Source organism: Oncorhynchus clarkii, chromosome 8 (genome assembly GCF_045791955.1).
Source record: "Oncorhynchus clarkii lewisi isolate Uvic-CL-2024 chromosome 8, UVic_Ocla_1.0, whole genome shotgun sequence".
NCBI lineage: Eukaryota > Metazoa > Chordata > Actinopteri > Salmoniformes > Salmonidae > Oncorhynchus > Oncorhynchus clarkii.
The window spans coordinates 22,600,237-22,628,196 of record NC_092154.1 but is presented as its reverse complement, the minus strand read 5'-3'; the positions used below and the strand labels follow the sequence as shown (position 1 = coordinate 22,628,196).

The 27,960-nt window shown below is 42.0% G+C and overlaps 1 protein-coding gene across 1 annotated transcript in view; it reads left to right on the top strand.

Annotated features, from left to right (window-relative positions):
- The first annotated feature begins 3,280 nt into the window (after positions 1-3,280).
- The window catches only part of LOC139415112 (discoidin, CUB and LCCL domain-containing protein 1-like), a 43,845-nt gene continuing 19,165 nt past the window's right edge, over positions 3,281-27,960 (top strand). Inside the window, exons 1-8 of the mRNA XM_071162934.1 lie at positions 3,281-3,674; positions 7,019-7,237; positions 14,514-14,657; positions 17,175-17,226; positions 19,165-19,237; positions 22,755-22,888; positions 25,057-25,097; positions 26,933-27,130. Of these exons, the coding sequence (XP_071019035.1) occupies positions 3,602-3,674; positions 7,019-7,237; positions 14,514-14,657; positions 17,175-17,226; positions 19,165-19,237; positions 22,755-22,888; positions 25,057-25,097; positions 26,933-27,130 (934 nt within the window). The 5' untranslated portion in view covers positions 3,281-3,601. The remainder of the gene's footprint in view (positions 3,675-7,018; positions 7,238-14,513; positions 14,658-17,174; positions 17,227-19,164; positions 19,238-22,754; positions 22,889-25,056; positions 25,098-26,932; positions 27,131-27,960) is intronic.

The following is a 27,960-nucleotide window of genomic DNA, read 5'->3' as shown; positions in this document are numbered from 1 at the left end:
CAAATGAACTTTTAACAAGGCACACCTGTTAATTGAAAAGCATTCCAGGTGACGACCTCATGAAGCTGGATGAGAGAATGCCAAGCGTGGGCAAAGCTGTCATCAAGGCAAAGGGTGGCTACTTTGAAGAATCTCAAATATAAAATATATTTTGATTTGATTAACACTTTTTTGGTTATAACATGATTCCATAAAAGTTCTTTCATAGTTTTGATGTCTTCACTATTATTCTACAATGTAGAAAATAGTCAAAATAAAGAAAAACCCTTGAATGAGTAGGTGTCCAAACTTTTGACTGGTACTGTATATACAGTATCAAAAGTAAATGTAATTGCTAAAATATACTTAAGTATCAAACCTGATACTTGTTTTTTATTTCAATTTATGGTTAGCCAGAGGCACGCTCCAAAACTCAGACATAATTTACAAACGAAGCATGTGTTTAGTGAGTCCATCAGATCAGAGGCAGTAGGGATAACCAGGGATATTCTCTTGATAAGTGTGTGAATTTGACAATTTTCCTGTCCTGCTAAACATTCAAAACGTAACGAGTACTTTTAGCTGTTAGTGAAAATGTATGGAGTAAAAAGTATAGCATTTTCTTCAGGAATGTAGTGAAGTAAAAGTAAAAATATGAATAGTAAAGTAAAGACAGATTGCCAAAAAAACAGCTTAGATAGTATTTTTTACTTAAGTACTGTACACCACTGGGGCTCCCGAGTGGCGCAGCGGTCTAATACGTACCCAAACCGGCCGCATGCATGCCCCATCGTGCGCAAATTGCTTTTGTCCCACAACACCAAACGCAATCACGACACGCAGGTTGAAATATCAAAACAAACACTGAACCAATTATGTTAATTTGGGGACAGGTCGAAAAGCATGAAACATTTATGACAATTTAGCTAGCTAGCTTGCACCTGATAGCTAATTTGTCCTATTTAGCTAGATTTCTGTTGCTAGCTAATTTGTTCTGGGATATAAACGTTGAGTTGTTATTTTACCTGAAATGCACAAGGTCCTCTACTCCGACAATGAATCCACACATAAAACGGTCAACCGAATAGTTTCTAGTTATCTCTCCTCCTTCCAGACTTTTTCTTCTTTGGACTTTGTATGGCAATTGGCATCTAACTTTCATAGGTGTTTTGCCACGACTGGCCGACCGAAGTTCATCTTTCAATCACCCATGTGGGTATAACCAATGAGGAGATGGCACGTGGGTATCTGCTTCCATAAACCAATGAGGAGATGGGAGAGGCAGGATTTGCACCGCGCTCAGCTTCACAAATAGAACTAACTTCTATTTTAGCGCTTGGCAATGCACGCGAGCGATCGTTGGCGCGTGCGAGCAATGTGTGGTCAGCATGTAAGGCACCATATCTCAGTGCTAGAGGCATCACTACAGACCCTGGTTCGATTTCAGGCTGTATCACAACCGGCCGTGATTGGGAGTCCCATAGGGCAGCACACAATTGGCCCAGCATCGTCCGGGTTAGGGTTTGGCCGGGGTAGGCCATCATTGTAAATAACAATTTGTTCTTAAAAAAACATATTCGGGATCGGTGTCCTGTCCACGGGACGGTTAAGCAAATGTAGGCTAATGCGATTAGCATGAGGTTTTAAGTAACAATAACATTTCCCAGGACAAAGACATATCTGGTATTTGCAGAAAGCTTAAATTATTGTTAAGCTAACTGCACTGTCCAATTTACAGTAGCCATTACAGTGAAAGAATACCATGCTATTGTTTGAGGAGAGTGCACAATTTTGAACATGAAAAGTTATTAATAAACAAACTAAGCACATTTTGAACAGAAATGCAATGGTTCATTGGATCAGTCTAAAACTTTGCATATACACTGCTGCCATCTAGTGGCCAAAATCTACATTGCACCTGGGCTGGAATAATACAACGTGGCCATTCTCTTGCATTTCAAAGATGATGGTACAAAAAAAACACAACAGAACAGTTGTTTATTTCTTTGTATTATCTTTTACCAGCTCTATTGTGTTATATTCTCCTGCATTCCTTTCACATTTCCACAAACAGCAACGTGTTTCCTTTCAAATGGTACTAAGAATATGCATGTCCTTGCTTAAGGGCCTGAGCTACAGGTAATTAGATTTGGGTATGTCATTTTAGGAGTAAATTGAAAAAAGGGGCGGATCCTTAAGAGGTTGACTTGCCTAGTTAAATGAAATAAAAATAAAAAGAATAAGCTACGAACACAATTGCATTTAATCGATGGAAATTTGGTCTTGCCATTCATCTGCTGCCATCACTTAATATTTCAGAATGATAATGCACGATACCATGTCACAAGGATCTGTACACAAGTCCTGGAAGCTGAAAATGCCCCAGTTCTCCCATGGCCTGCATACTCACCAGACATGTCACCCATTGAGCATGTTTGGGATTCTCTGGATGGACGTGTACGACAACGTGTTTCAGTACCCGCCAAATATACAACAACTTCGCACAGGCCACAATCAACAGCCTGATCAACTCTATGCTAAGGAGATGTGTCATGCTGCATGAGGCAAATGGTGGTCACAACAGACACTGAATGGTTTTCCGATCCACGCACCTACGTTTAAGGTATCTGTGACCAACATATGCATATCTGTATTCCCAGTCATGTGAAATCCATAGACTAGGGCCTAATGCATTTATTTCAAATGTACTTATTTCCTCATATGAACTGTAATTCAGTAAAATCTTTGAAATTGTTTCATGTTGCATTTATATTTTTGTTCAGTGTATATACATTTGATCTAATCAACCCATTAACGGAGGTCTTCCACACCTCACTGCCCTATGATCACCTTAAATGTTAATGAAAACAAACATCATCAATTAATCAGCTAGTCTAAAACACCCCACCTGAGTCACTTTTTATGTCATTAAATAAATAGCTAGAATAGCCAATGACCAATAGCATTGCAATTTATTACAGAATAGTAGGCCTGTGTGAAGTAGGCCTACAAGTACCTTCTATTTGGCTGTTTTATCACTGGTGAAAGTCACCTATCTTCTTAGAGATTGTTAAATTACATTTGGCATGTAGCCTATGTAAGCCTACAGGCTTAATGGTTAACCATTGAACTAAGTACTACTATACTTACTTTCAGTATTCCCCTTCTAAGATAAAACAGCTCAGAGAGTTTCTAGGAGTAATGTTTGAAAGACAACTGGTTCTATTTTAGTCTGAGTTCTCAGTACCTCCTATTTGGCTGATTTGAGTTAGTATAAAAGGTCATGGGCCTATCTTTAAGCAGGGGTGTGCAGTTGAACTCAACAACAATTATGTTGATCAAGTGTTGCCTCTTGCCTGTCTTGGCTGCTGAACAAATATACTCCTCTTCCCAACGACACCGTGGCTGTCAGACTGGTTGGTCGACCTGAGCACTGGGTGCCGCCTGTGGATGAAACACGGAAGAGTTCATTCAAGGAATCTACTGTGGAGATACAGGCAGGATAGAAGCACACGGAACCTTTGATTTACAGCAAACCTTCCTGAAGAAAATTATCCCATGAAGACGAGACAAATGTGTCTCCATATGCAATTTCGTTGCGTAACTTTGGATAAAATCTGAGATGTTGGGAAAGGAGAAACTTAATGGATTCTTTGTCGTTTGGACTATACTTTCCGCGTTTGGCGAAAAACTCGGTAAGTAAACTAACCGTCGTTAAAGCAACAGCGATTTACACGTTTACCCATGATTTATTTTTTTGACTACAACAGATTGTTGGTAACAGGTCTCGCTACTTTATATTCAATGGAAACTGAATATTCCTTGATTCAGCATGGCACCGATAATTTGACATTTTACTAGACTTTGGTGTGCCATGTGTTGAAAGCACACCAGGCGTTTTTTATGTGCCTTAAACACATGGCACATAAAGGGTTAATAACACATTGTGTGTGGCTTGTTCAATAAGCCTCGAATGTTAAGTACTTGTCATAACTGGTTTGCCAATAATCAAATGTAACAATAGTGTGTGTCGTGTAATTACAATTAATCATGTATTTGTTACATTGAATCACTGTTAGGCTACATTGAGTTGAGATCAAACATGCAGGACGTTGTGAGAAAATAGAACCAGTCATTTTTTTCAGTTGTCTTTCAAACATTACTCCTTAACTCTGAGCTGTTTTATCTTAGAAGGGGAATATTGAAAGTGAGTATAGTAGTACTTAGTTCAATGGTTAACCATTAAGCCTGTAGGCTTACATAGGCTACATACCAAATGTAATTTAACAATCCCTAAGAAGATAGGTGACTTTCACCAGTGATAAAACAGCCAAATAGGAGGTACTGGAGCTGAAACCATAATAGTTGTGTGTTTGATCATCCTCCTGTATCACCACACTAATGGACGGCATGGCTCTCGATTCTGTAGTATTTGGCCTAATAGCCTACGTGCATTATAATGACAATGGAGCAGGGCCATCCTTTTGTGTCTGTGCTCCTGTGGTATTGTCTCTCCGTACCAAGGAGTCACCACTGGCTGCTGAACAATGCCCTACAGCGCCACGCATGCCTTAGCACTCAGTTTAGGAGACTCAGCCAAAGCTCTCCCACTGGCTGCCTTTGGGATCCTTGTGTGGATCCATGCAGTGAACAGTTTTAATCCGATGCACATTGTAGTCTGACAGAGCTGGGAAGAATTGATTCCTGTCATTATTTGATGGTGTTTTCCCCCTCTACCTGGTATTACAGTATGTTGAGCCTCCCTGCCTGTCACATTGCATCTGCTTCCACAGCTCCCCCTCTGAGTGTGTGAAGTGAATATTTAATGTTTGTCCTGAGGGCAGGAGTCAGCCAGGTGTTCAGGAGAGACGATGAGAGATGCACTGGCATTTAACATGTAAATAGCATAATTATATTCTCTGTAAGTAAAAATAAATGCATGAGTTTGCTGGTGTATATCAGTATGACTGAAGTGAAAAAAGATGCATAAAGGTTTTACTCTAGTGAACTATGTGCACTGCATAGAGAGAAATGCAACCTTGTCATGAATGAGGAATCTCAAGGAACAAAAAACGCAATAAGTGAAATCTGACTGAAACCTCCAACACATGAGCCCATATCTGAGAGGATCAGATAAATGTCTAGGTCATTGAAGATCTATATAAACAAAACAATGTCTTAGTAGGTCTATCTGCTGGGGACACTGTCATGTAAACATTTTGTTGTACAGTAGGTATTTAAAGTGCATGTGGGCTGAACCTTGATTTTTATTGTTCCAAACAAACCACTACCCGAAAAGGCTCTTGAGGGGATCTTAAAGGGCCCACTCTGACCTTCTCCTACTTTACCGTTGTGTGACGATACCACCGCCCCTGCGCTTGCCCCCAGGTGGGTAGCTGCATCTTGTTTACATTTTTCCGTCCCGCTGTGGTGTCCGCCTAGCCTCACATCTGGACTGAGTCCAGCCTTGGACCACAAAGGCCACTGTGTGTGCCTGCGCAGTGTGTGACGCTGACGTAACCATCGCTGCATGACTGTGGACTGGCCAGTCAAGTCAAAGCTGCCGTCATGTGTTTTTTAATAGCCTCATTCATTTGTCCACAGGCCAACTCATTTTCTTGAAATGTTTTTCCATTAAATGTGAGTTTACCTTCCTTGGAAAGAAGAGATCCTTTAGAGATCCTTATCCAGAAACCAGTGTTATTTCATGCATGTTTTAGGCCTATGTGAAATGATCCTGCCATTGATGTCTGGACTATGTGTTTCTGTTCTACATACATCTAAATTCAAGGGCCCAGTCCAAACACTAGCCCCTACCTCCAAGCCCCAACCTTCTAGGCACTTCATGTAGGCTAGATCTGAAGTAAATTGAATAGGGATGATGTATTGGGGATAGGTGTAAGCATAAGACATGTGATAGTAGCGCAACCTTTCCCTATGATAAGCTAGGTAGAATTTTCACCATATTGTTAATAAATATTGCTAATAATGTCACATCTACATGAAGTCTCTAGGGATTAGAGGGACAGGACCTAGGTCTGTGGGAAGCAGTCCGGTGGCTGGTCTCTGTGGGCCACAGCTGCCATGAAGCCCTTGCAGGCCTGTTAGTGCTGTCACAAGTGTTAATGCCACACCCAGGGGGACAGTGGATTAACCTATCTGTAAACAGTGTCCACTGTGCCACCAGGGTGCTGAGCTAGGCCCGAGGCGTGGGAGCCACTGACACACCACACACACACACACACACACACACGAAAGGGAAGCCCCACACCTTCTGAAAGAGCCTGGAGTTGGCCTAGCCCAAGCAGCCGAGCATATCAGACAGACACCCCACCTCTCGTACCACCCAAAGGGAATCTCTAGAAGAGAGAGCATTGCCTTTCTTGGAGGTTGTGTTTTTTTTGCTTAGCTGTGTCTGCATTCGTAAGCAGAAGTGCATCAGCCAGGTATTTCTGTGAAGTAACTCCTATTTGTTTTGACTTGTCTGTTTGAGAAGACGTTCGCTCATTGAGACATTGGCAAATTTTTACTCACTTTGATTGATGTAATTAAGACTGCCTTCCAATAGCTGTCATCAGAGCTTGTATTTGTCTGACACAATGCAATATGTACAGTGTCGTTTGTTTTGCTTGTCTTGACTTGTCTCCCTCCCTCAATGTCTACTTAACATACGTTATTCCTTTCATATGTACTGGAACATTCTCTATCTAGACCTGCTGCTTTCCTTGATTCATTTCAAACTGTCAGCTTGGTAAAATGAGTCATGTTGGCTAGCTAGCAAACTGAACAAAATGTCTAATTTACTGGTGAGGTTGTTTGGCGTGTTTGTGGAGTGAAAGTTGAGCCTTGAATGGTGAATGTTCTTATTTGCCTTCCAGTTTGAGAGAGTTAGTGTTTTTCTCCACCAAACTCCACCATCACGTGTGTTCCTCATATCATGGTTTAACTAGTCTTAAACAATTTAACAGAAATACAACACCAAAATGGAGACGGAACTTCTTCTGATCTAACTTGACTTCTCTCCTATGGTTTTGTCCAGATGATGGTTGTGGCCACTCCATGCTGGGCCCAGAGAGCGGTGTCCTCTCCTCTAAGAACTACCCGGGAACCTACCCCAACAACACCTGGTGCGAATGGAAGATCCGCGTGCCAAAGGGCAACAGCCTGGTCCTCAGGTTCGGAGACCTGGACGTGGAGGCACGGGACTGCCAGTCAGACTACGTCAAGGTCCTCAAGGGTGTCTACGGAGACGAGCATGGTGAGTCTGAGTCAGCCATCTTGGCCTTGGCTATTGTCTCTCTGGTTCTATGTGGTGATGAAAGTGTGACCTAGCTAGCGGTGGTGCTGCACAGACCACAGTCTTCATAACATTCCTTCTCCACAGATGAAAAGCACATGTCTGAGCTTCCCTATTCACTGAGTCAAGGACAGAGTTTCTTCTGGGGGATTTTTCTATATATAAAGAGCCGGAGGAGAAGGCGGATGTCTTTGTTGTACTGGAGAATAACCTCACACAAGGAGGAAGTTGTGGGTGATCCTGATGGTCCAAGGACATCCAAGCCAACAGAAGGACATTGAGCTCCAAAAGTATTGGGACAGTGACATTTTTTGATTGTTGTTTTGTCTCTGTACTCCAGAACTTTGGTATTTTCATCCATATTGGGTAAACCGTTTACAGAAGTTTTTGTACATAGTATTTTAGGGGACCAAAAGTATTGGGACAGATTCACTAGCTGTGAAAAGTTTAGTATTTGGTCCCATAATCATAGCATACAACAAAGTATGCTTGTTGTATACTGAACAAAAATATAAATGTCAAAATGTCAAAGATTTTACTGAGTTACAGTTTATATAAGGAAACCAGTCAATTGTAATAAATGAATTAGGCCCTAATCTATGGATTTCACATGATTGGGAATACAGATATGCATCTGTTGGTCACAGATACCTTTAAAAAAATATGGGCGTGGATCAGAAAACCAGTCCGTATCTGGTGTGACTACCATATGCCTCATACAGCGCGACACATATCCTTTGCATAAAGTTGATCAGGGTGCTGATTGTGACCTGTGTAATGTATTTTTTTTGTGTGTTTTTTTTCATAATGTATTTATTTGCTACCCCCCTCTCCTCATTTGTGGTTTCCAATTGGTAGTTACAGTCTTGTCTTATCGCTGCAACTCCCGTACAGACTCGGGAGAGACGAAGGTTGAGAGCGGTGCGTATTCTGAAACACAACCCAACCAAGCCGCACTGCTTCTTGACACAATGCCCACTTAACCCGGAGGCCAGCCGCACCAATGTGTCAGTGGAAACACCGTACACCTGGCGACCGTGTCAGCGTGCACTGCGCCCGGCCCGCCACAGGAGTTGCTCGTGCGCGATGGGACAAGGACATCCCTGGCGGCCAGACCCTCCCCTAAACTGCACGACACTGGGACAATTGTGCACCGCCCCATGGGTCTCCCAGTAACGGCCGGCTGCAACAGAGCCTGGACTCGAACACAGAATCTCTAGTGGCACAGCTAGCACTGCAATGCAGTGCCTTAGACCACTGCGCCACTCGGGAGGCCAGGCCTGCATAATGTTGTCCAACTCCTCTTCAATGACTGTGTGTAGTTGCATTTTGGCGGGAACTGGAAAATGCTTTCGTACACGTCGATCCAGAGCATCCCAAACATGCTCAATGGGTGACATGTCTGGTGAGTGCAGGCAATGTAAGAACTGGGACATTTTCATCTTCCAGGAATTGTGTACAGATCCTTGTGCATTGTCATGCTGAAACATGAGGTGATGGCGGCGGATTAATGGCATGACAATGGGCCTCAGGATATCATGGGGTCTCTGTGCATTAAAATTGCCATCAATAAAATGCTATTGTGTTTGTTGTCCGTATCCCCACGGACACCATGGGACATTCTTTACACAACTTTGACATCAGCAAACCGCTCGCCCACCTGCCCGCTACATTTGAAACCAGGATTCATCCGTGAAGAGCACACTTCTCCAGTGTGCAAGTGGCCATCGAAGGTGAGCATTTGCCAGGTGTCAGGTGGATGGATTATCTTGGCAAAGGAGAAATGCTCACTAACCAATGTAAAGAAATGTGCACAACGTGAGAGAAATAAGCTTTTTGGGCTTCTGGAACATTTCTGGGATTTTTTATTTCAGCTCATGGGACCAACACTTTACATGTTGTGTGCTATGAATATGGGACCAAATATGTAATGTTTTGCTACTTTAATACACATATATGTGGATTTGTCCCAATACCTTTATTCACCTAAAATGGGGGGAATATGTACAAAGAGTGCTGTAATTTGTAAACAGTTCACCTGATATGGATGAAAATGTCCCCAAATTAAAACTGCCAGTATGCACTTTAACCTCATAGTCATTGTATCATTTCAAATCCAAAGTGCTGGAGTACAGGGTCAAAACAATCAAAAATGTGTCACTGTCCCAATACTTTTGGAGCTCACTGTATTTCATTATAGGCTCTCTTTTACCTTGATCTCTATGGGCTTTGATGGGGTTTGACCATATTTGTTGGTGGGTTTGACAAGTGCTGTTGGGTAGTTCCACCTCAAAAAGCACAAGAAAGGTTTCGACACCAACCATATCAGATTGTTCTGAAATCTTTTCTGTTGTTAGAAACAGATAAGATTAGCATTCCTGCAACATTATTTTGTTTCTAATATTATTTTATCTTTGAGAAATTAAGCTAATTGATTGCATCTAAATTGGCCATTTAAATGTATAGGATTCATATAATATTACAAAAATATAGTACCTAGCATTCGATTTGGACCAAACCTTTTTCTAACAATGAGTTAGACCTGAGGAATCCAAAGGAATGGTCAAAAGCCACCTACAGACACCGCACGCCAATCCCACCTAACGAGTATATAGTATCAGTTCTCTGTGTCTGACAAGTAGTATGGACCTGCGGCTTGGAGTATTGTTTCTTCATCCTATGAAATGTATTCCCAGTGAATTTGGTGATAGTTTTCCCCCTTTCAGAGAAATTAGTCATTGAATGTGTTAGGTTTATATCCCATCCTACATCCTGATATTACCAGGTTCTGACTAGAGGTCGACTGATTAATCGGAATGGCTGATTAATTAGGGCCGATTTCAAGTTTTCATAACAATCGGTAATCTGCATTTTTGGACACCGATCATGGCCGATTACATTGCACTCAACGAGGAGACTGAGTGGCAGGCTGACTACCTGTTATGTTATGTGAGTGCAACAAGGAGTCAAGGTAAGGTGCTAGCTAGCATTAAACGTATCTTATAAAAAAACAATTGATCTTAACATAATCACTAGTTAACTACACATGGTTGATATTACTAGTTTATCTAGCTTGTCCTGCGTTGCATATAGTCGATGCAGTGCCTGTTAATTTATCATTAAATCATAGCCTACTTCGCCAAACGGGTGATTTAACAAGCCCATTCACAAAAAAAGCACTGTCGTTGCACCAATGTGTACCTAACCATAAACATCAATGCCTTTTTTAAAATCAATACACAAGTATATATTTTTAATCCTGCATATTTAGTTAATATTGCCTGCTAACATGAATTTATTTTAACTAGGGAAATTGTGTCACTTCTCTTGCGTTCTGTGCAACAGAGTCAGGGTATATGCAGCAGTTTGGGCCGCCTGGCTCGTTGTGAACTGTGAGGACTATTTATTCCTAACAAAGACGGCCAACTTCGCCAAACGGGGGATGATTTAACAAAAGCGCATTTGCGAAAAAAGCATAATCGTTGCACGAATGTACCTAACCATAAACATCATTGTCTTTCTTAAAATCAATACACAGAAGTATATATTTTTAATCCTGCATATTTAGTTAAAAGAAATTCATGTTAGCAGGCAATATTAAACTAGGGAAATTGTTACTTTTCTTGCGTTCATTGCACTCAGTCAGGGTATATGCAACAGTTTGGGCCGCCTGGCTCTTTGCCAGAATTTTACGTAATTATGACATAACATTGAAGGTTGTGCAATGTAACAGGAATATTTAGACTTATGGATGCCACCCGTTAGATAAAATATGGAACGGTTCCGTATTTCACTGAAAGAATAAACGTTTTATTTTCTAAATTATAGTTTCCGGATTCGACCATATTAATGACCAAAGGCTCGTATTTCTGTGTGTTATTATGTTATAATTAAGTCTATGATTTGATATTTGATAGAGCAGTCTGACTGAGCAGTGGTAGGCAGCAGCAGGCTCGTAAGCATTCATTCAAACAGCACTTTCATGCTCTTCGCTGTGCCTCAAGCATTGCTCTGTTTCAAGAGATATAGTACTAAAACACTTGAGCGTCTCTCTTGATCCTAGGTCCTGGCAGAGTTGTGCAGACTCAGGACAACCGAGCTTTGAAGGAATACGCAGATTTAAAGAGGAGTCCGTAATTTGCTTTCTAATAATCATAATCTTTTCCTCAAAGAAGTTCATGAATTTATCACTGCTAAAGTGAAAGCCATCCTCTCTTGGGGAATGCTGCTTTTTAGTTAGCTTTGCGACAGTATCAAAAAGGATTGTTCTTATTTTCCTCAATTAAGTTGGAAAAATAGGATGATCGAGCAGCAGTAAGGGCTCTTCGGTACTGTCTTTCCAAGCTAGTCGGAAGACTTCCAGTTTGGTGTGGCGCCATTTCCGTTCCAATTTTCTGGAAGCTTGCTTCAGAGCTCGGGTATTTTCTGTGTACCAGGGAGCTAGTTTCTTATGATTTTTTAAAAAGTTTTTAGGGGTGCAACTTCATCTAGGGTATTGCGCAAGGTTAAATTGAGTTCCTCAGTTAAGTGGTTAACTGATTTTTGTCCTCTGGCGTCCTTGGGTAGACAGAGGGAATCTGGAAGGACATCAAGGAATCTTTGTGTTGTCTGTGAATTTATAGCACGACTTTTGATGGTCCATGGTTGGGGTCTGAGCAGATTATTTGTTGCAATTGCAAACTTAATAAAATGGTGGTCCGATAGTCCAGGATTATGAGGAAAAATATTAAGATCCACAACATTTATTCCATGGGACAAAACTAGGTCCAGAGTATGACTGTGACAGTGAGTGGGTCCAGAGACATGTTGGACAAAACCCACTGAGTCGATGATGGCTCCGAAAGCCTTTTGGAGTGGGTCTGTGGACTTTTACATGTGAATATTAAAGTCACCAAAGATTAGAATATTATCTGCTATGACTACAAGGTCCGATAGGAATTCAGGGAACTCAGTGAGGAACGCTGTATATGGCCCAGGAGGCCTGTAAACAGTAGCTATAAAAAGTGATTGAGTAGGCTGCATAGATTTCATGACTAGAAGCTCAAAAGACGAAAACGTCTTTTTTTTTTTTGTAAATTGATATTTGCTATCGTAAATGTTAGCAACACCTCCGCCTTTGCGGGATGCACGGGGGATATGGTCACTAGTGTAGCCAGGAGGTGAGGCCTCATTTAACACAGTAAATTCATCAGGCTTAAGCCATGTTTCAGTCAGGCCAATCACATCAAGATTATGATCAGTGATTAGTTAATTGACTATAATTGCCTTTGAAGAAAGGGATCTAACATTAAGTAGCCCTATTTTAAGATGTGAGGTGACTTCAAGCCTATCAACTCCTGAGATTAGGCTGGTGTAACCGATGTGAAATGGCTACCTAGTTAGCAGGGTGCGCGCTAATGGCGTTTCAAACGTCACTCGCTCTGAGACTTGGAGTAGTTGTTCCCCTTGCTCTGCAAGGGCCGCGGCTTTTGTGGAGCGATGGGTAACGATGCTTCGAGGGTGGCTGTTGTCAATGTGTTCCTGGTTCAAGCCCAGGTAGGGGCGAGGAGAGGGACGGAAGCTATACTGTTACACGGGCAATACTAAAGTGCCTATAAGAACATCCAATAGTCCAAGGTATATGAAATACAAATGGTATAGAGAGAAATAGTCCTATATTTCTTATAATAACCTAAAACTTCTTACCTTGGAATATTGAAGACTCATGTTAAAAGGAACCACCAGCTTTCATATGTTCTCATGTTCTGAGCAAGGAACTTAAACTTAAACTTAAATGTTAGCTTTTTTACATGGCACATATTTCACTTTAACTTTCTTCTCCAGCACTTTGTTATTACATTATTTAAACCAAATTGAACATGTTTCATTATTTATTTGAGGCTAAATTGATTTTATTGATGTATTATATTAAGTTAAAATAAGTGTTCATTCAGTGTTGTTGTAATTGTCATTATTACAAATAAATACATTTTTAAAAAATGGCCTATTAATCGGTACCAGTTTTTTTGGTTCTCCAATTATCGGTGTTGGAAAAATCATAATCGGTCGACCTCTAGTTCTGACCCCCCTTAGTCATAGTATTTCTGACAAGTAATTAGACGTCTTGGGTTTTCTCCATGTTAGCAGCGCGTAGCACCACACAGAAAGCGTTTGTCATGCAGCACTATAGCAGGATGTCTCTCCTCCAGCCTGCCACTACTACTCTGAGTAAGAATTACTGGGCTGGAGGGAGGCTGGTGTGAAGAGCAGGATATGGGCTGAGGGTAGTGTTGAGCTGCTATATCCATCATGCTGTGGTGAATGATCATCATGCCCACTTTGCAACCCACCCACAGCTTAGGTTACCAATACAGAGGCCAGGGTGTCAGAGGCCCTTTGAAACCTCAGTGGTGAAACACGGAATGCTTTGCTCATAAATGCTTTGCTCATAAATGCTTTGCTCATAAATGCTTTGCTCATAAATGCTTTGCTCATAAATGCTTTGCTCATAAATGCTTTGCTCATAAATATCCTTAGGAATTTGTGATATTTACAGTATCCCATTCCCGGTCATACCTTGAAAGTTGTATTTTCACACTTCTTTGAAACTCCTTATATGACCCTTCAAATGTTCCGTAGGGCAATAGGACTGGGGAATGTAATCATTTTTTCATCATGAAATCCCTCAGGGTTGTTGACGTGTAGTTCAGTGAGGGAGTGGATATAGTGATTTCCACCCAGAGGATGTGGTTGCCATGGAGCTGACTGGTGGAGGCCTCATGTTTCATCATGGTCGTCAGGTGAAGCAAAGCCACACATGCCATTGAGACCAAACATAACCAGCACTGGCTGCCTGGCTGAGACCCGGTCTTTGGAAAGGGCCCTGGGCACTGTGCTGGGTTTGGGTGTCTCTCTCTCTCTCCCCTTCCCTTTGTCTGCAAAAGGGAAGCATTTTTTCCTCCTGTGTGCGATAGAGAGGAAGAGCTGTTCAGATGACATGTGATTTGGGTTGTTGGGGCTGAAAATAGAGAGCCTGTCAGGGAGACCTGGAGGGACAAACAGCCCCTGTGGGGTGGTGGGTAGGGGGGACAGTGTAGATGGCAGGTCAGAACCTGTCTGCCTCTCCCACCTCTCTGACCTCAGATATAGTCGCACCATCTTGTGTTGGTCATTTGGAATATGAAATAAGGTCACATTGCTGTCAAAATGCAGATGAATGGTGGTTATGATAGACCTATGTCCATCTCTCCTGTTGCAGTGTATGGGACGTTCTGTGGCAGCCTGAAGTCCTACCCAAGAGAGGTACACACGGACTCCAATGAGGTCATCGTCCAGTTCCGCAGCGGGCGCCACATCTCAGGCCGAGGGTTCCTGTTCTCCTACTCCTCAGGGGACCACAGAGGTTTGAGACTCTCCCTCTCTCAATCTACACCTAAACTAATGATTCAATGCTGTTTCATGCCAAAACAATGATCTTCATAAGAATACACCGTTGTCTGAATTCTACATGTGTGTTTTTCTGTGCGGTCCTTTGGTTGGCCTTCTCTTTCCACTAAGGACAGTCAGTGCTACTGGTTAATCAGCTGTGCCACGTGCCACCACTTGCCTGTCCTGTCCTCTCCTTAGGGTGAACCCAGAAGGGTTGGGGCTGTTTCTACTAGAGGTCGACCGATTAATTAGGGTTGATTTCAAGTTTTCATAACAATCGGAAATTGGTATTTTTGGGCGCCGATTTTGCCATTTTAAAAACATGAATTTGATTTTTTATACCTTTATTTAACTTGTCAAGTCAGTTAAGAACACATTCTTATTCTCAATGATGACCTATGAACGGTGGGTTAACTGCCTTGTTCAGGGGCAGAACGACAGATTTTCACCTTGTCAGCTCGGGGGTCCAATCTTGAAACCTTACAGTTAACTAGTCCAACGCTCTATCCACCTGCCTCTCATTGCACTCCACGAGGAGCCTGCCTGTTACGCGAATGCAGTAGAAGCCAGGGTAAGTTGCTAGCTAGCATTAAACTTATCTTATTATTATTATTATTTTTTACCTTGGCAAGTCAGTTAAGAACAAATTCTTATTTTCAATGACTGCCTAGGAACAGTGGGTTAACTGCCTGTTCAGAACGACAGATTTGTACCTTGTCAGCCCGAGGATTCGAACTTGCAACCTGTCGGTTACTAGTCCAACGCTCTAACCACTAGGCCCCTTATAAAAAACAATCAATCAATCATAATCACTAGTTATAACTACACATGGTTGATGATATTACTCGTTTATCTAGCGTGTCCTGCTTTGCATATAATCGATGCAACGCTGGGGGATGATTTAACAAAAGCGCATTTGCGAAAAAAGCACAATCGTTGGACGACTGTACCTAACCATAAACACCAATGGCTTTCTTAAAATCAATAAACAGAAGTATATATTTTTAAACCTGCATATTTGGCTAAAAGAAATCCAGGTTAGCAGGCAATATTAACTAGGTGAAATTGTGTCATTTTTCTTGCGTTCATTGCACTCAGAGTCAGGGTATATGCAACAGTTTGGGCAGCCTGGCTCATTGCGAACTAATTTGCCAGAATGTACGTAATTATGACATAACATTGAAGGTTGTGCAATGTAACAATACTATTTAGACTTATGGATGCCATCCGTTAGGTAAAATACCGAACGGTTCTGTATTTCACTGAAATAATAAACGTTTTGTTTTCTAAATGATAGTTTCTGGATTCGACCATATTAATGACCAAAGGCTCATATTTCTGTGTGTTATTATGTTATTATTAAGTCTGATTTGATAGAGCAGTCTGACTGAGCAGCAGCAGGCTTGTAAGCATTCATTCAAACAGCACTTTCGTGCGTTTTGCCAGCAGCTCTTCGCAAGCACAGCGCTGTTTATGACATCAAGCCTATCAGCCTAATGGCTGGTGTAACCAATGTGAAATGGCTAGCTAGTTAGCTGGGTGTGCGCTAATACCGTTTCAAACGTCACTCGTGTGAGGTAGGGGCGAGGAGAGGGACGGAAGCTATACTGTTACACTGACAATACTATGGTGCCTATAAGAACATCCAATAGTCAAAGGTATATGCAATAAAAATGGTATAGAGAGAAATAGTCCTATAAATAATATATTAACTACAACCTAAAACCTCTTACCTTGGAATATTGTCTCATGTTAAAAGGAACCACCAACTTTCATATGTTCTCATGTTCTGAGCAAGGAACTTAAACGTTAGCTTTTTTACTGGGCACATATTGCACTTTTACTTCACCAACACTTTGTTTTTGCATTATTTAAACCAAATTGAACATGTTTCATTATTTATTTGAGGCTAAATAGATTTTTATTGATGTATTATATTAGGTTAAAATAAGTGTTCATTCAGTATTGTTGTAATTGTCATTATTACAAATACATTTTTAAAAAATTGGCAGATTAATCGGTATCTCCTTTTTTGGTCCTCCAATAATCAGTATCGGCGTTGAAAAAAATCATAATTGTTCGACCTCTAGTTTCTACATGCAGCATTATCAGACACAGCATAGACTTCCGTAAGTCAGACCATATTGAATGACACACAGTCACGCTGTGTATGTGATGATCCAGGAGATTCCAGGAGTTTACAAACTGGTTTTGGTGGTTATACCTGTTTCCACCATTATTATGTTGTTGACCAAAACATCATGTAGTTGATCACTAAGAGCAATAACTGTGTGGTGCGGGTGTGTGTGTGTCTGTGCGAGTGTGACACGAATGCTCATCCCAGAGGGAGTGAAGGAAGCAGGGTCTACATCCTGTTGTTGTGGTCCTTTCTGCTCCACAGGGCTGGTTTCCTCTGTCTGCTCTACTACTGATCACATGGTATTTTCTCCCCTCATTGTCTCTCGGCTCCTCCCCTGTTTTCTCCCCTCAGATCTGCTCACATGTTTGGATAAAGGCAGCCATTTCTCAGATTTAAAATACAGGTAAGGTTGTTTCATATGTGGCTGTATGTCTGAGACAAGTCAAATGTCTTGCTTTGAGTCCTTGGTTAACTGTAATGACAATAGATTCCTAGCTTGATTATGGGCCTTAATGAAAAATATTACCCCTTGTTATCCCTCAGCTAGTCAATTATCTAATTTCCTCAATATTCTGAAATATACAGTTGAAGTCTGAAGTTTACATACACTTAGGTTGGAGTTATTAAAACTTGTTTTTCAGCCACTCCACACATTTCTAGTTAACAAACTATAGTTTTGGCAAGTCTGTTAGGACATCTACTTTGTGCATGACACAAGTAATTTTTCAATTTGTCCATTGTTTTCAGACAGTTTAGTTCACTGTATCACAATTCCAGTGGGTCAGAAGTTTACATACACTAAGTTGACTGTGCCTTTAAACAGCTTGTAAAATTCCAGAAAATGGTGTAATGGCTTTAGACGCTTCTGATAGGCTAATTGACATCATTTGAGTCAATTGGAGGTGACCTGTGGATGTATTTCAAGGCCTACCTTCAAACTCAGTGCCTCTTTGCTTGACATCATGGGAAAATCAATAGAAATCCGCCAAGACCTCAGATTTTTTTTTGTAGACCTCCAGCAATTTCCAAACGCCTGAAGGTACCACGTTCATCTGTACAAACAGTAGTATGCAAGTGTAAACACCATGGGACCACGCAGCCGTCATACCGCTCAGGAAGAAGACACGTTCTGTCTTCTAGAGATGAACGTACTTTGGTGCGAAAAGTGCAAATCAATCCCAGAACAACAGGAAGGACCTTGTGAAGATGCTGGAGGAAATTGGTACAAAAGTATCTATATCCACAGTAAAATGAGTCCTATATCGACATAGCCTTTAACGCCGCTCAGCAAGGAAGAAGCCACTGCTCCAAAACCGCCGTAAAAAATCCAGATTATGTTTTGCAACTGCACATGGGGACAAAGATTACTTTTTGGAGAAATGTCCTCTGGTCTGATGAAACAAAAATAGAACTGTTTGGCTATAATGAACATCATTATGTTTGGAGGAAAAAGGGGCTTGCAAGCCGAAGAACACCATCCCATCTGTGAAGCACAGGGGTGGCAGCATCAGGTTGTGGGGTTGCTTTGCTGCAGGAGGGATTGGTGGACTTCACATGATGCAATCTATTTTGTGAAGGAAAATGATGTGGATATATTGAAGTAACATCTCAAGACATCAGTCAGGAAGTTAAAGCTTGGTTGCAAATGGGTCTTCCAAATGGACAACGACCCCAAGCATACTTCCAAAGTTGGTATTGGAGTGGTCATCACAAAGCCCTGACCCCAATCCTATAGACAATTTGTGGGCAGAACTGAAAATGTGTGTGCGAGCGAGGAGGCCTACAAACCTGACTCAGTTCCACCAGCTCTGTCAGGAGGAATGGGCCAAAATTCACCCAACTTATTGTGGGAAGCTTGTGGAAGGCTACCCGAAATGTTTGACCAAAGTTAATCCGTTTAAAGGGAATGTTACCAAATACTAATTGAGTGTATGTAAACTTCTGAACCACTGGGAATGTGATAATTCTCTCTATTATTATTCTGACATTTCACATTCTTAAATAAAGTAGTGATCTTAACTGACCTAAGACGATGCATTTTTACTTAAATTAAATGTCAGGAATTGTGAAAAACTGAGTTTAAATGTATTTGGCTAAGGTGTATGTAAACATCTGACTTCAACTGTATATATAAACAATTTAGATTCAAGTATCTTATACGTCTCCATTAAGTCCATTTTGTCCCATTAGAGTGTAGTAATGTTGATGGTGTAAGCAGAGACCGTGTCTGGTGTGAAGTGATTATTTACCACTCCACTGAACCGTGTCCATCTGGGGAAATTGACAGGATGGGGCCAATGCGTTGTCAACAAGTGTGTTCTATTGTTGTCTATCCTCACAGGAAGTACTGTCCGGCAGGATGCAAAGCAGTGGCAGGTGACATATCCGGGGACATTTCCCAGGGTTACAGGCATGTAAGTAAAAGTGTAGTCCTTCTCAAAGGTAGCCTATTCTCTGTCTTTTTTCCAGGTTTATAAAGAGGACAGAAATGCTGTTTGGTCTCTGCCTCCCCCCTGGGGAAAGTTTTTAACCACAGATGTTGGTTTGCAGAGTAGGTATTTACGAGGCATCGTTGTGTTGTTGGAAGCCTTGGCAGCAGTTCTGTCCTAACAGGTTCTAGTCCCCTGAAGCAGCCAGCCAATCACTTGTTTGTTTACCCTTGATTACATTGTCCTGTCAGAGGAACACGACTGTTCTGAGGCACCACTTGGAGCACCTCAGCCCATAGGTGCTTCAAGTAGTACTAGGTCTGAATGGGCCCTTGTTAGGCGCAGAAACAGACACACCAGAAGCTGGACGTGAGAAGTTGTCCCCGGGCTAGCCAGTCGTTGCTGGTGCTTTTGTCTGGCTGCTGTTGTGGAACACACATAAAGTGATTGTGGAGGTATATTGGATGGGTCATCTGTTTATGTAACTGTGGTGCATTTTGACTCAGCAGCAGAGCTGTGCTTTGCTGTTAGGTTGCATCACAGGGCAGCCAAACCACAGGGGCAAGGCAACTGTAAAGCCTGGTCCAGTTGGGCTGTGTGAGTGTTTGTGTGTAACTCGGTCTGCTTTGTCTTAGGGCTTGTGTACTGTAGAATGCTTTGGGCTCATTACACACAGTTAGAGCTAGAGATGTCTACCTCTCTTTGTAAGGCTGTTTCATTGTAATACCTGGGAATAGTAGCTAATGTGTAATACCATAAGATGTCTAACACTCTGAGGTGAACAGCCAAACACGCATATAGACTAAGCTCTGTGAGAAGATTCTGGTCGCTGTATTCACCAAAATACTCCAGAACTGTAGTTATGCTAGTCCTCCTCTCTATGGGGCTCAGGATGCATTTCATGTGGGTCACCTGGATGGGTCAATCCCAGTGGTCCTCTGGCTCTGCTACCCACCCGTTCAGTATCTAAAAAGAGAGGGTCTTTCCAGACCAGGGACTTTCCAAGCCTCCTGAGGTTTTGCTCTCTCTGGGGTTCGATCAGGGCTATTAATGCGGCCGCCCACCGGCCAGGCGGTGAGTGTGACAGACAGCTCCAGGCTTAGGAAGCACAGCAGGGAGCCCCAGCCCCACAACAATAGGCCTGGAGGAGCACAACAACAGAGAACTTCTCAACGCTCCACCCGTCTGCTGGGAAGAAGGATGAGCATTGAGGGCTTGGCGTGTGCCGAGGGCTTGGTGTGCATCCCAAATGGCACCCTATTCCCTTTATAGTGCACTACTCTTGAACAGGACCCATAGGGATCTGGTTAAAAGTAGTGCACTATATAGGGAATAGGATGCCATTTGGGAGAGACTGGGCCAGAGCGATTGATTAGTCCGCGCAGGCTATTGTATAGGGAGGGTTTGGTGGAGGGCCTAGATTATGAGGAGATGATGCCTGTGGAACAGAAGGTGTTTATCTGTCCACTGCACCCATTCAATAGACACACTCATTAGCATTTAGACCAACACAACAGTCTGAATGACTTCTGGGCGGTTTGTAGTATGGCATTAATGTTTCCTCAGAGTGTATTTATTACAACCATACAAGACCTACACATTGTGGCTATGTATTTGATACACTGTGCATCTGTAATTAATGTGGTTATCATACCATATGTCATCATTCAGTGTTAATAAGCACTAAGTGAATTAATAATTTAGCAACATATTTTGTTGGTTGAAAGGTCTACTTAGTTAGTGCTTTTGACCCTTGGGAAATAACAGCAGGGAAGTAAGTGACAGCAGGGAAGTAAGTGACATTTTGATAGTTCCTCTCCTATTCTGTAGTATTTCACCCCCTGCTGCTAAGATGAAATAGTCTGCAGAGGTTTAGACAAGGAGGTTAACAGAGGCAGGACACATGGACAATCTCAGTTAGAACCAGACGGTCTTTGGCTGATGTAGTCAAGCCATTATCTAGTCTAATACGCTCCTACTAGTAGCAGTAGCACCAGCCTTGAACCCAGCCCTGCTCCAGCAACAGTCCATGATTAGTCTCTAGCCATAACTCTGACTGGGGCCATGATATACAAACTACCAGAGCCTATCCATCTGCTCCACCGGCTGACAGACAGGCAGGGCAGAGTTCAATGTATTTACGGTGTGGTAGTCGGCCCACCCGGCAGTGTATAAATGATCAGAGTAATAATAATGAGACAGTTAAATCTGACCCAAGAGCAGCTGTTAGTCCAGATAAGCGGCAGCCAGGCCTCTGTAAAGCAGCTCCTCAGGGCCCCAGCCACTGGCCCCCGATCTGTACCATGGAGCTGTCGAGCAGCCTCTCCCCCTCCCCTCCCTCCCCCACTCAGAGGAGAATAGTGCTCACCTATAACAGCCAGTCTGTAATGGCTTTTTACAGGGAAAGGGAGGAAATAGCTGCAGGCTGAAATGAGACGTAACTGATTTTTACACTGAGCTTTTACCTTGTCTCCATGTTGAAGTTAGATTATATATTTATATTTCTTTTAGTCTTTTTCATCATGTTTGAACAACAATACTTTTTCAGATTCATTTTTCACCTATATTAGTGTTTGAGTGCTTGTTTCAATAGATCCTTGATGGACTTTATGGATAATTTTTATCAGCAGAGCTACGGTTCATTTTTACAGCACTCCAGTGATTTCCATGTTAATTGTAAGGCATTTCACGTTGTCTTGTGGAGGAAATGCCTGTTTTTATCCATCAAAGAGCTCCTTTTAACCTGTCCCAGCCCTTCATTCCAGCAGCAGGGTGGGGCAATCTCTGAGAGGTAGGCATCTAGCTATTCCAAAGGTACTGAATGTTATGTGACAAAGTACTGCTTTCCTAAGTAATGCACCACAGAGAAGTATGTTTGACATTCCTCCTACAGCTGCAATTACTGTAAATATTGACCCTGAATGCAATCACAATGTGCCTTTTTTTCCCATGTGTAAATGAAGTGTGAAGTGATTGAGAATGCATGGGGCTTATTTTAGATTAGCGTCTACTGTGGCTCCATGTCATGAGATTTTAATTTGGGATGAGATGCCTGCGCTCCCACTGCTGACACAGATGAATGACGGGGAGCTGCACTGCTCTCCTATGTGCCATGTTGAAGGGAACCTCAGACATGAGAGGAATGGTGCACTGATGGAAGCAGTAGTCCAAGCTCATTCACTTTTGTTGAAAGTCCAAGTTTTATGTATGTATTTCGTGGCCCACACTCTCTTGGTGAAATGTTTATTGAATGGTAGCACCACACACAGTTTGGCTAGCTCAGACTTCCATTACGAGGGTGTCTGGAGTTTTACACTTCTCCCACCTTCTCTGTGTTTAGCCCTGGTTGTTATCTGAGCTGTGATTGTCTGTTATAGCATATCTGTCTCTTGTTCCAGACCTCTATGATGTGTTTGTCTTTCTCTATATCACACCTGTGGTCTCTGTGGTTTCAGACCTCAGTTCTGTATGTCTAATATATTATATCTCTCTGTTGTTTCAGACGTCTGTGCTGTGTAAGGCTGCCGTCCATGCAGGGGTTATCCTGGATGAGTTAGGAGGCTGGGTATCCGTGGAGACCCACAAAGGCCTGAGTCACTACCACGCCACCAGAGCCAATGGGATCCAATCCAAAGAGTGAGTACTGGGGAATTTACAGGCCATGACTCAGAGGATGGGCAGCACAACAGCAGTAGACTTGAATGTTAGGCCTCACATGTTGCCCTTCACAGCACTATAGGTTTCTGTAAGCAGAGGTACCAATTGGTGTCCACAAACATTAGCCACTGGTTTAGGATTGATCTTTTTAACAGTCTGATGGAAGTTGTTGATAACAACTCTCATAAGAGGAGCATAAACCTGCATAATGGGACAACTCTTATTTTTTATGTCATCTCTGCTTCGAGTCCTAAATAAATGTCTGCTGCCCCAGACCTTGGCCAGGTTTACCTAGGTAGAAACCGGATTAATCAGGCTTGCTAGCATTCCTGCATTGTGATGATAGATTAGCTGGCTTCTCACAAATGTCAGAGACAGTCAGTCTTGCCTGGCAAGGGGGACATCTCTCCCTTCATAGAGATGTATGATGGAGTTCTGAGGTGGGGGAAGAGAGAATAATAGTGTCCATCAGTCATAATTGACTAAAGCTTGTAGTTGTATAGTCAGTTTGTATACATGTAACACAGTGATGCATCACTAATATGATGACAGCAGAGTGAAGGCGAAGGGGCTTGAAATAATTTGATTTGATTCTTAAAGAAATGGCCATCACTCAAGCTGTCCTTAATGTTCAGTGGGGGAGGAGGATTTTGTCATTTTGAAGTAATGCATGCAAACCTAACGTGATAAGTCGTTCATATCAAATAGGCTTCAGAACCCCTAAGCCTAGCTATGTGAATGCATTGGTGCAGTGATAGCAAATCAAATTGTGACATTTTGAAATATATAGGTTCGGTTTTCAAATATTACCCTGTATTGATTTGCCCTCTACACATATTGAGCACTGCACATCAATCAATCACTTTCTAAATGTGTAAATGTGAACTCTTATTATGTGTAGCAAATAAATCTTAATTGTAGCAGTACATAAACATTTTGTCCTACTGAACCTGTGTATTAACATATTGTACACTCACATTTTCTTTATAGCCATGTAACAACATTGCACGAGCTTTGCAAACATATTCTATACAAAGGAAACATGCATGGGGTCTTTACACATTTTCTTCATTGCATTCACTGGCTGAACATGCACTGCTGAATTGAATATGTTCAGTGTTGTTCTCTGGCTCCTGAAAGAACTTTCTTCTGAAAAAGAGCTGTGCTATAAATGGACAACCCCAGCCTAATACAAGTCTAATTCTCCAAAGACTTGGCCTTTGCTGAAGGGGATGAATACTTGGGTTGTGTTAGAACATGAAGTTAACTAACACTCCAACAGTGTGTATAAAATGCAGCAAGGATTGGATGCTGTTAAGCAGTTGTGATAATACAAGTTTGATTGAACTTGACTTCCTAATTGGATTCTGCTGGATTAAGACATGAACAATATTTACTCTGACAATGCACCATGCTTCCCACTACCCAGGATGGCTGACCTTGATGATGTAACAGTCCCCTGACCCAGTCTCTGTCCAATTTGGAAGAAAGGATCTATATCTGGTTTGATAATGACACTGTTATTGGAAATGGATCAGCTCAAACCAAGATGGATACCTGTGTATGTTTTTATTCATGTTGTAGTAGGAACCGTTTATTTTTGACTGTTAGATAATAGATCATTTCGACACTCCCAGGTGCAGGTGAAAGTCAGTACCCACGTTAAAGTGTTTGATCTTTTGTACTTTGACACACCTCTTATCGCCCATAAATATAATTTAACCACCACGTCTGCTTTTCTGAACTGTTCAAAGAAAAAATAAATCTGATCCAGGAAGCTGGTGAAAATGATAGATCGTTGAGTGATGGTGGAGAAATATAAAATTCTCCCAACTAGCCACTGTAATTAACATCAATCCTGGTGTCTTAATGTGTTCAGCTTTATCCCCCAGCTATAGGGCACTAGGAGAGAAGAGACTACACAGGGAAGGGTAGGGGAAACGAAGCACAGGGTTCTTGGTGAAGGCTGATTTGGGAAGAGAAATAGGGGGGGGGGACACAATCTGGTGATGCTTCTTTGTGGCCACAATGGGTGATCCTCCACAATGGCAGGCTCTCCACAATGGCAGGCCCTCAATCTATCACTGTAATTGTAATCGTTGACGCTAACGGTCCGCCATTGATGGATATTATTTTTCTTCTTCCAGCGGCTCTTTGTCCGAAGCGCTCTTCACGTTCCTCATTAATGGTAACATTTGTTTTGTTCTCTTTCTCTACTGTTTTTATGCTCTTAAATGGTTGTTTCTAAAACTACAGTTTCTGAGGCCATTGTCTTTATCACGTAATAAAATGTGCTGCATTTTCACCAGGAAGGAATGTATCAAAGCCTACCACTTACTAAATTAAACATTTTATGCCAGGATTTCTGATGACTTACTGATAGTTGTTGAAAAAGGAAGTAATTGACAGTCAAACGGGGTAAAAGATCTGGTTTGGAAAATGATAGCTGGTGTAGTCACACCTTATCTTGGTGTGAAGCGTGGGAACCCTGTATCTCTTGTCTGTGTGATATTTTCATACAGCTGTTTGCATTCTGGCACAGTTTCATCCAGTCAGTCGGCTATAACTGTGGAGGTTCTGGCTATCTATATCACAGGCAGGCAGGCCTGGGAAAGCTCACAAATCAACTGTTGGTGTCACAGTACAGATGTGTTCAGACACTTGACGGTACAACAGCTGTGTCAGAAGACAGACTGCACTTATTAGGCTTATTTACTCTCAGTTACTCTGGACAACAATACACATTTTCAAATACTGTAAGTTGTGATGTAAAATGTGTCTCATTCCCAATTTACAGTTGTCATGTTTCTTGTAGACACTCTCACTCTCTTTGCTCTCCGATCAACTCAGACAGCATCAATGCTCACATGACAAATTGACAAATGATGCCATGACATGTCTGACATATACTGTATGTTCCCTAGTCTGGACTTTTCAGGACCTCATCAACACTGTCCCGCACTTTAATTAAGACTAGCTCCTTATTGACTTTCCTCAAAGCTTCACTCTCTCATTATGTTGGAATGGTGAGGAGGACAAGAGTCATATCTACTTTACATAGGGTTTTAGTTGGTTGCAGAGTTTAACGGATTTAGTCAGACTAGTTGCTCCTGGGACTGTTCTGACAGGATGTCTCCTGTGGGGGCGATATCGTCGATGCACTTATTAATGAAGCCGGTGACTGATGTGGTAAACTCCTCAATGCCATCAGATGAGTCCCGGAACATATTCCAGTCTGTGCTAGCACATCAATCCTGCAGCATAGCATTCGCTGATACTTCCTGTTTGGGTTTTTGTTTGAAAGCAGGAATCGTGAGAATAAAGTTATGGTCAGATTTGCCAAATGGAGGGTGAGCGAGAGCTGTGTATGCGTCTCTGTGTGGAGTAAAGGTGATCTAGGAGTTTTTTTTTTGCCTCTAGTTGCACAGGTGACAGAAATGAGGGGAAACGGATTTTAGTTTTCCTGCATTAAATCACTGGCCACTAGGAGCGATTTTCTTGTTTGCCTATGGCCCTATACAACTTGTTGAGTGTGGTCTTAGTGCCAACAACGGTTTGTGGTGGTAAATAAACAACTACGAAAAATCTGGATGAAAACTCTCTTGGTGAATAGTATGGTTTACAGCCTATCATGAGGTATTCTAACTCAGGTGAGCAGAACATTGAGACTTCCTTAATATTAGAGATTGAACACCAGCTGTTGTTGACAAAGAGACACACTCCACCCCCCTTGAGCTTACCCAACGCTGCCGTTCTATTCTGCTGATGCATAGAAAAAAAGAGCTAGAATATTATCCATGTTCTTGTTCAGCCAAGTTTCAGAGAAACATAGTATATTACAGTTCTTCATATCCCGTTGATAGGAGTCTCGAACTGAGCTCTTCCCGTTTGTTCTCCAGTGATTATACATTTGCCAATAGAACAGAGGGCAGAGGAAGTAGTGGGAATATTTGGGTAAAATCTTATTCAGTTAGAGCAGCAGAATTGTTGTTTTTTACTTTTTCTTCTGTTGTTGTTTTCTAGACTGTAAGAACCAGTCAGTGTTGCAGCATGTGTCTGTTAGTGCCAGTTCGTGGGGAGAAGCGATGGGTTGTCAGTCTGATTGGGCGCCCAACAGCTCCCAGGCTGACCCAGGATCAAGGGGCTGCACCTGGGCTGCAGATCAGAACGACAGCCTGCAGTGGCTCCAGCTGGACCTGGGGGAGAAGAAAAGGATCACAGGTGAGATAAGAGCCCTACTCAGGGGAACATGCTCTCAAACATAAAGCTTCCAAAACTCCTCTCTACCTGACTCTACAAATAGAAGCTAAGTAGCACCTCAGGGCTTATTCATTTATTTGGATCCCCATATTGCTGTACTTACAGTGCCTTCAGAAAGTATTCACACCCCTTGACATTTTCCACATTGATTAAATTGAGATTTGTTGGGCCACTGGCCTACACACAACCCTGTAATATCAAAGTGGAATTATGTTTTTCGAAATGTTTACAAATGAATTACAAATTAAAAGCTGAAATGTATTCAACCCCTTTGTAATGGCAAGCCTAAATAAGTTCAAGAGTAAAAATGTGCTTAACAAGTCACATATTAAGTTACATGTACTCACTCTGTGTGCCACATACAATTATCTGTAAGTTCCCTCAGTCGAACAATGAATTCCAAACATAGATTGAACCACAAAGACCAGGGAGGTTTTCCATTGCCTCGCAAAGAACGGCACCTATTGTTAGATGAGTAAAAATAAAAAAGCAGACATTGAATATCCCTTTGATCATGGTGAAGTTATTAATTACACTTTGGATGGTGTGTCAATACATCCAGTCACTACAAAGATGTGGGCATCCTTCCTTAGTCAGTTGCCAGAGAGGAAGGAAACCGCTTAGGGATTTCACCATGAGGCCAATGGTGACTTTAAAGAACTTCGAGTTAAAAGGTTGTGATAGGAGAAAACTGAGGATGGATCAACAACATTGTAGTTACTCCACAATACTAACCTTAATGACAGAGTGAAAAGAAGGAAGCCTGTAAAGAATACAAATATTTCAAAACA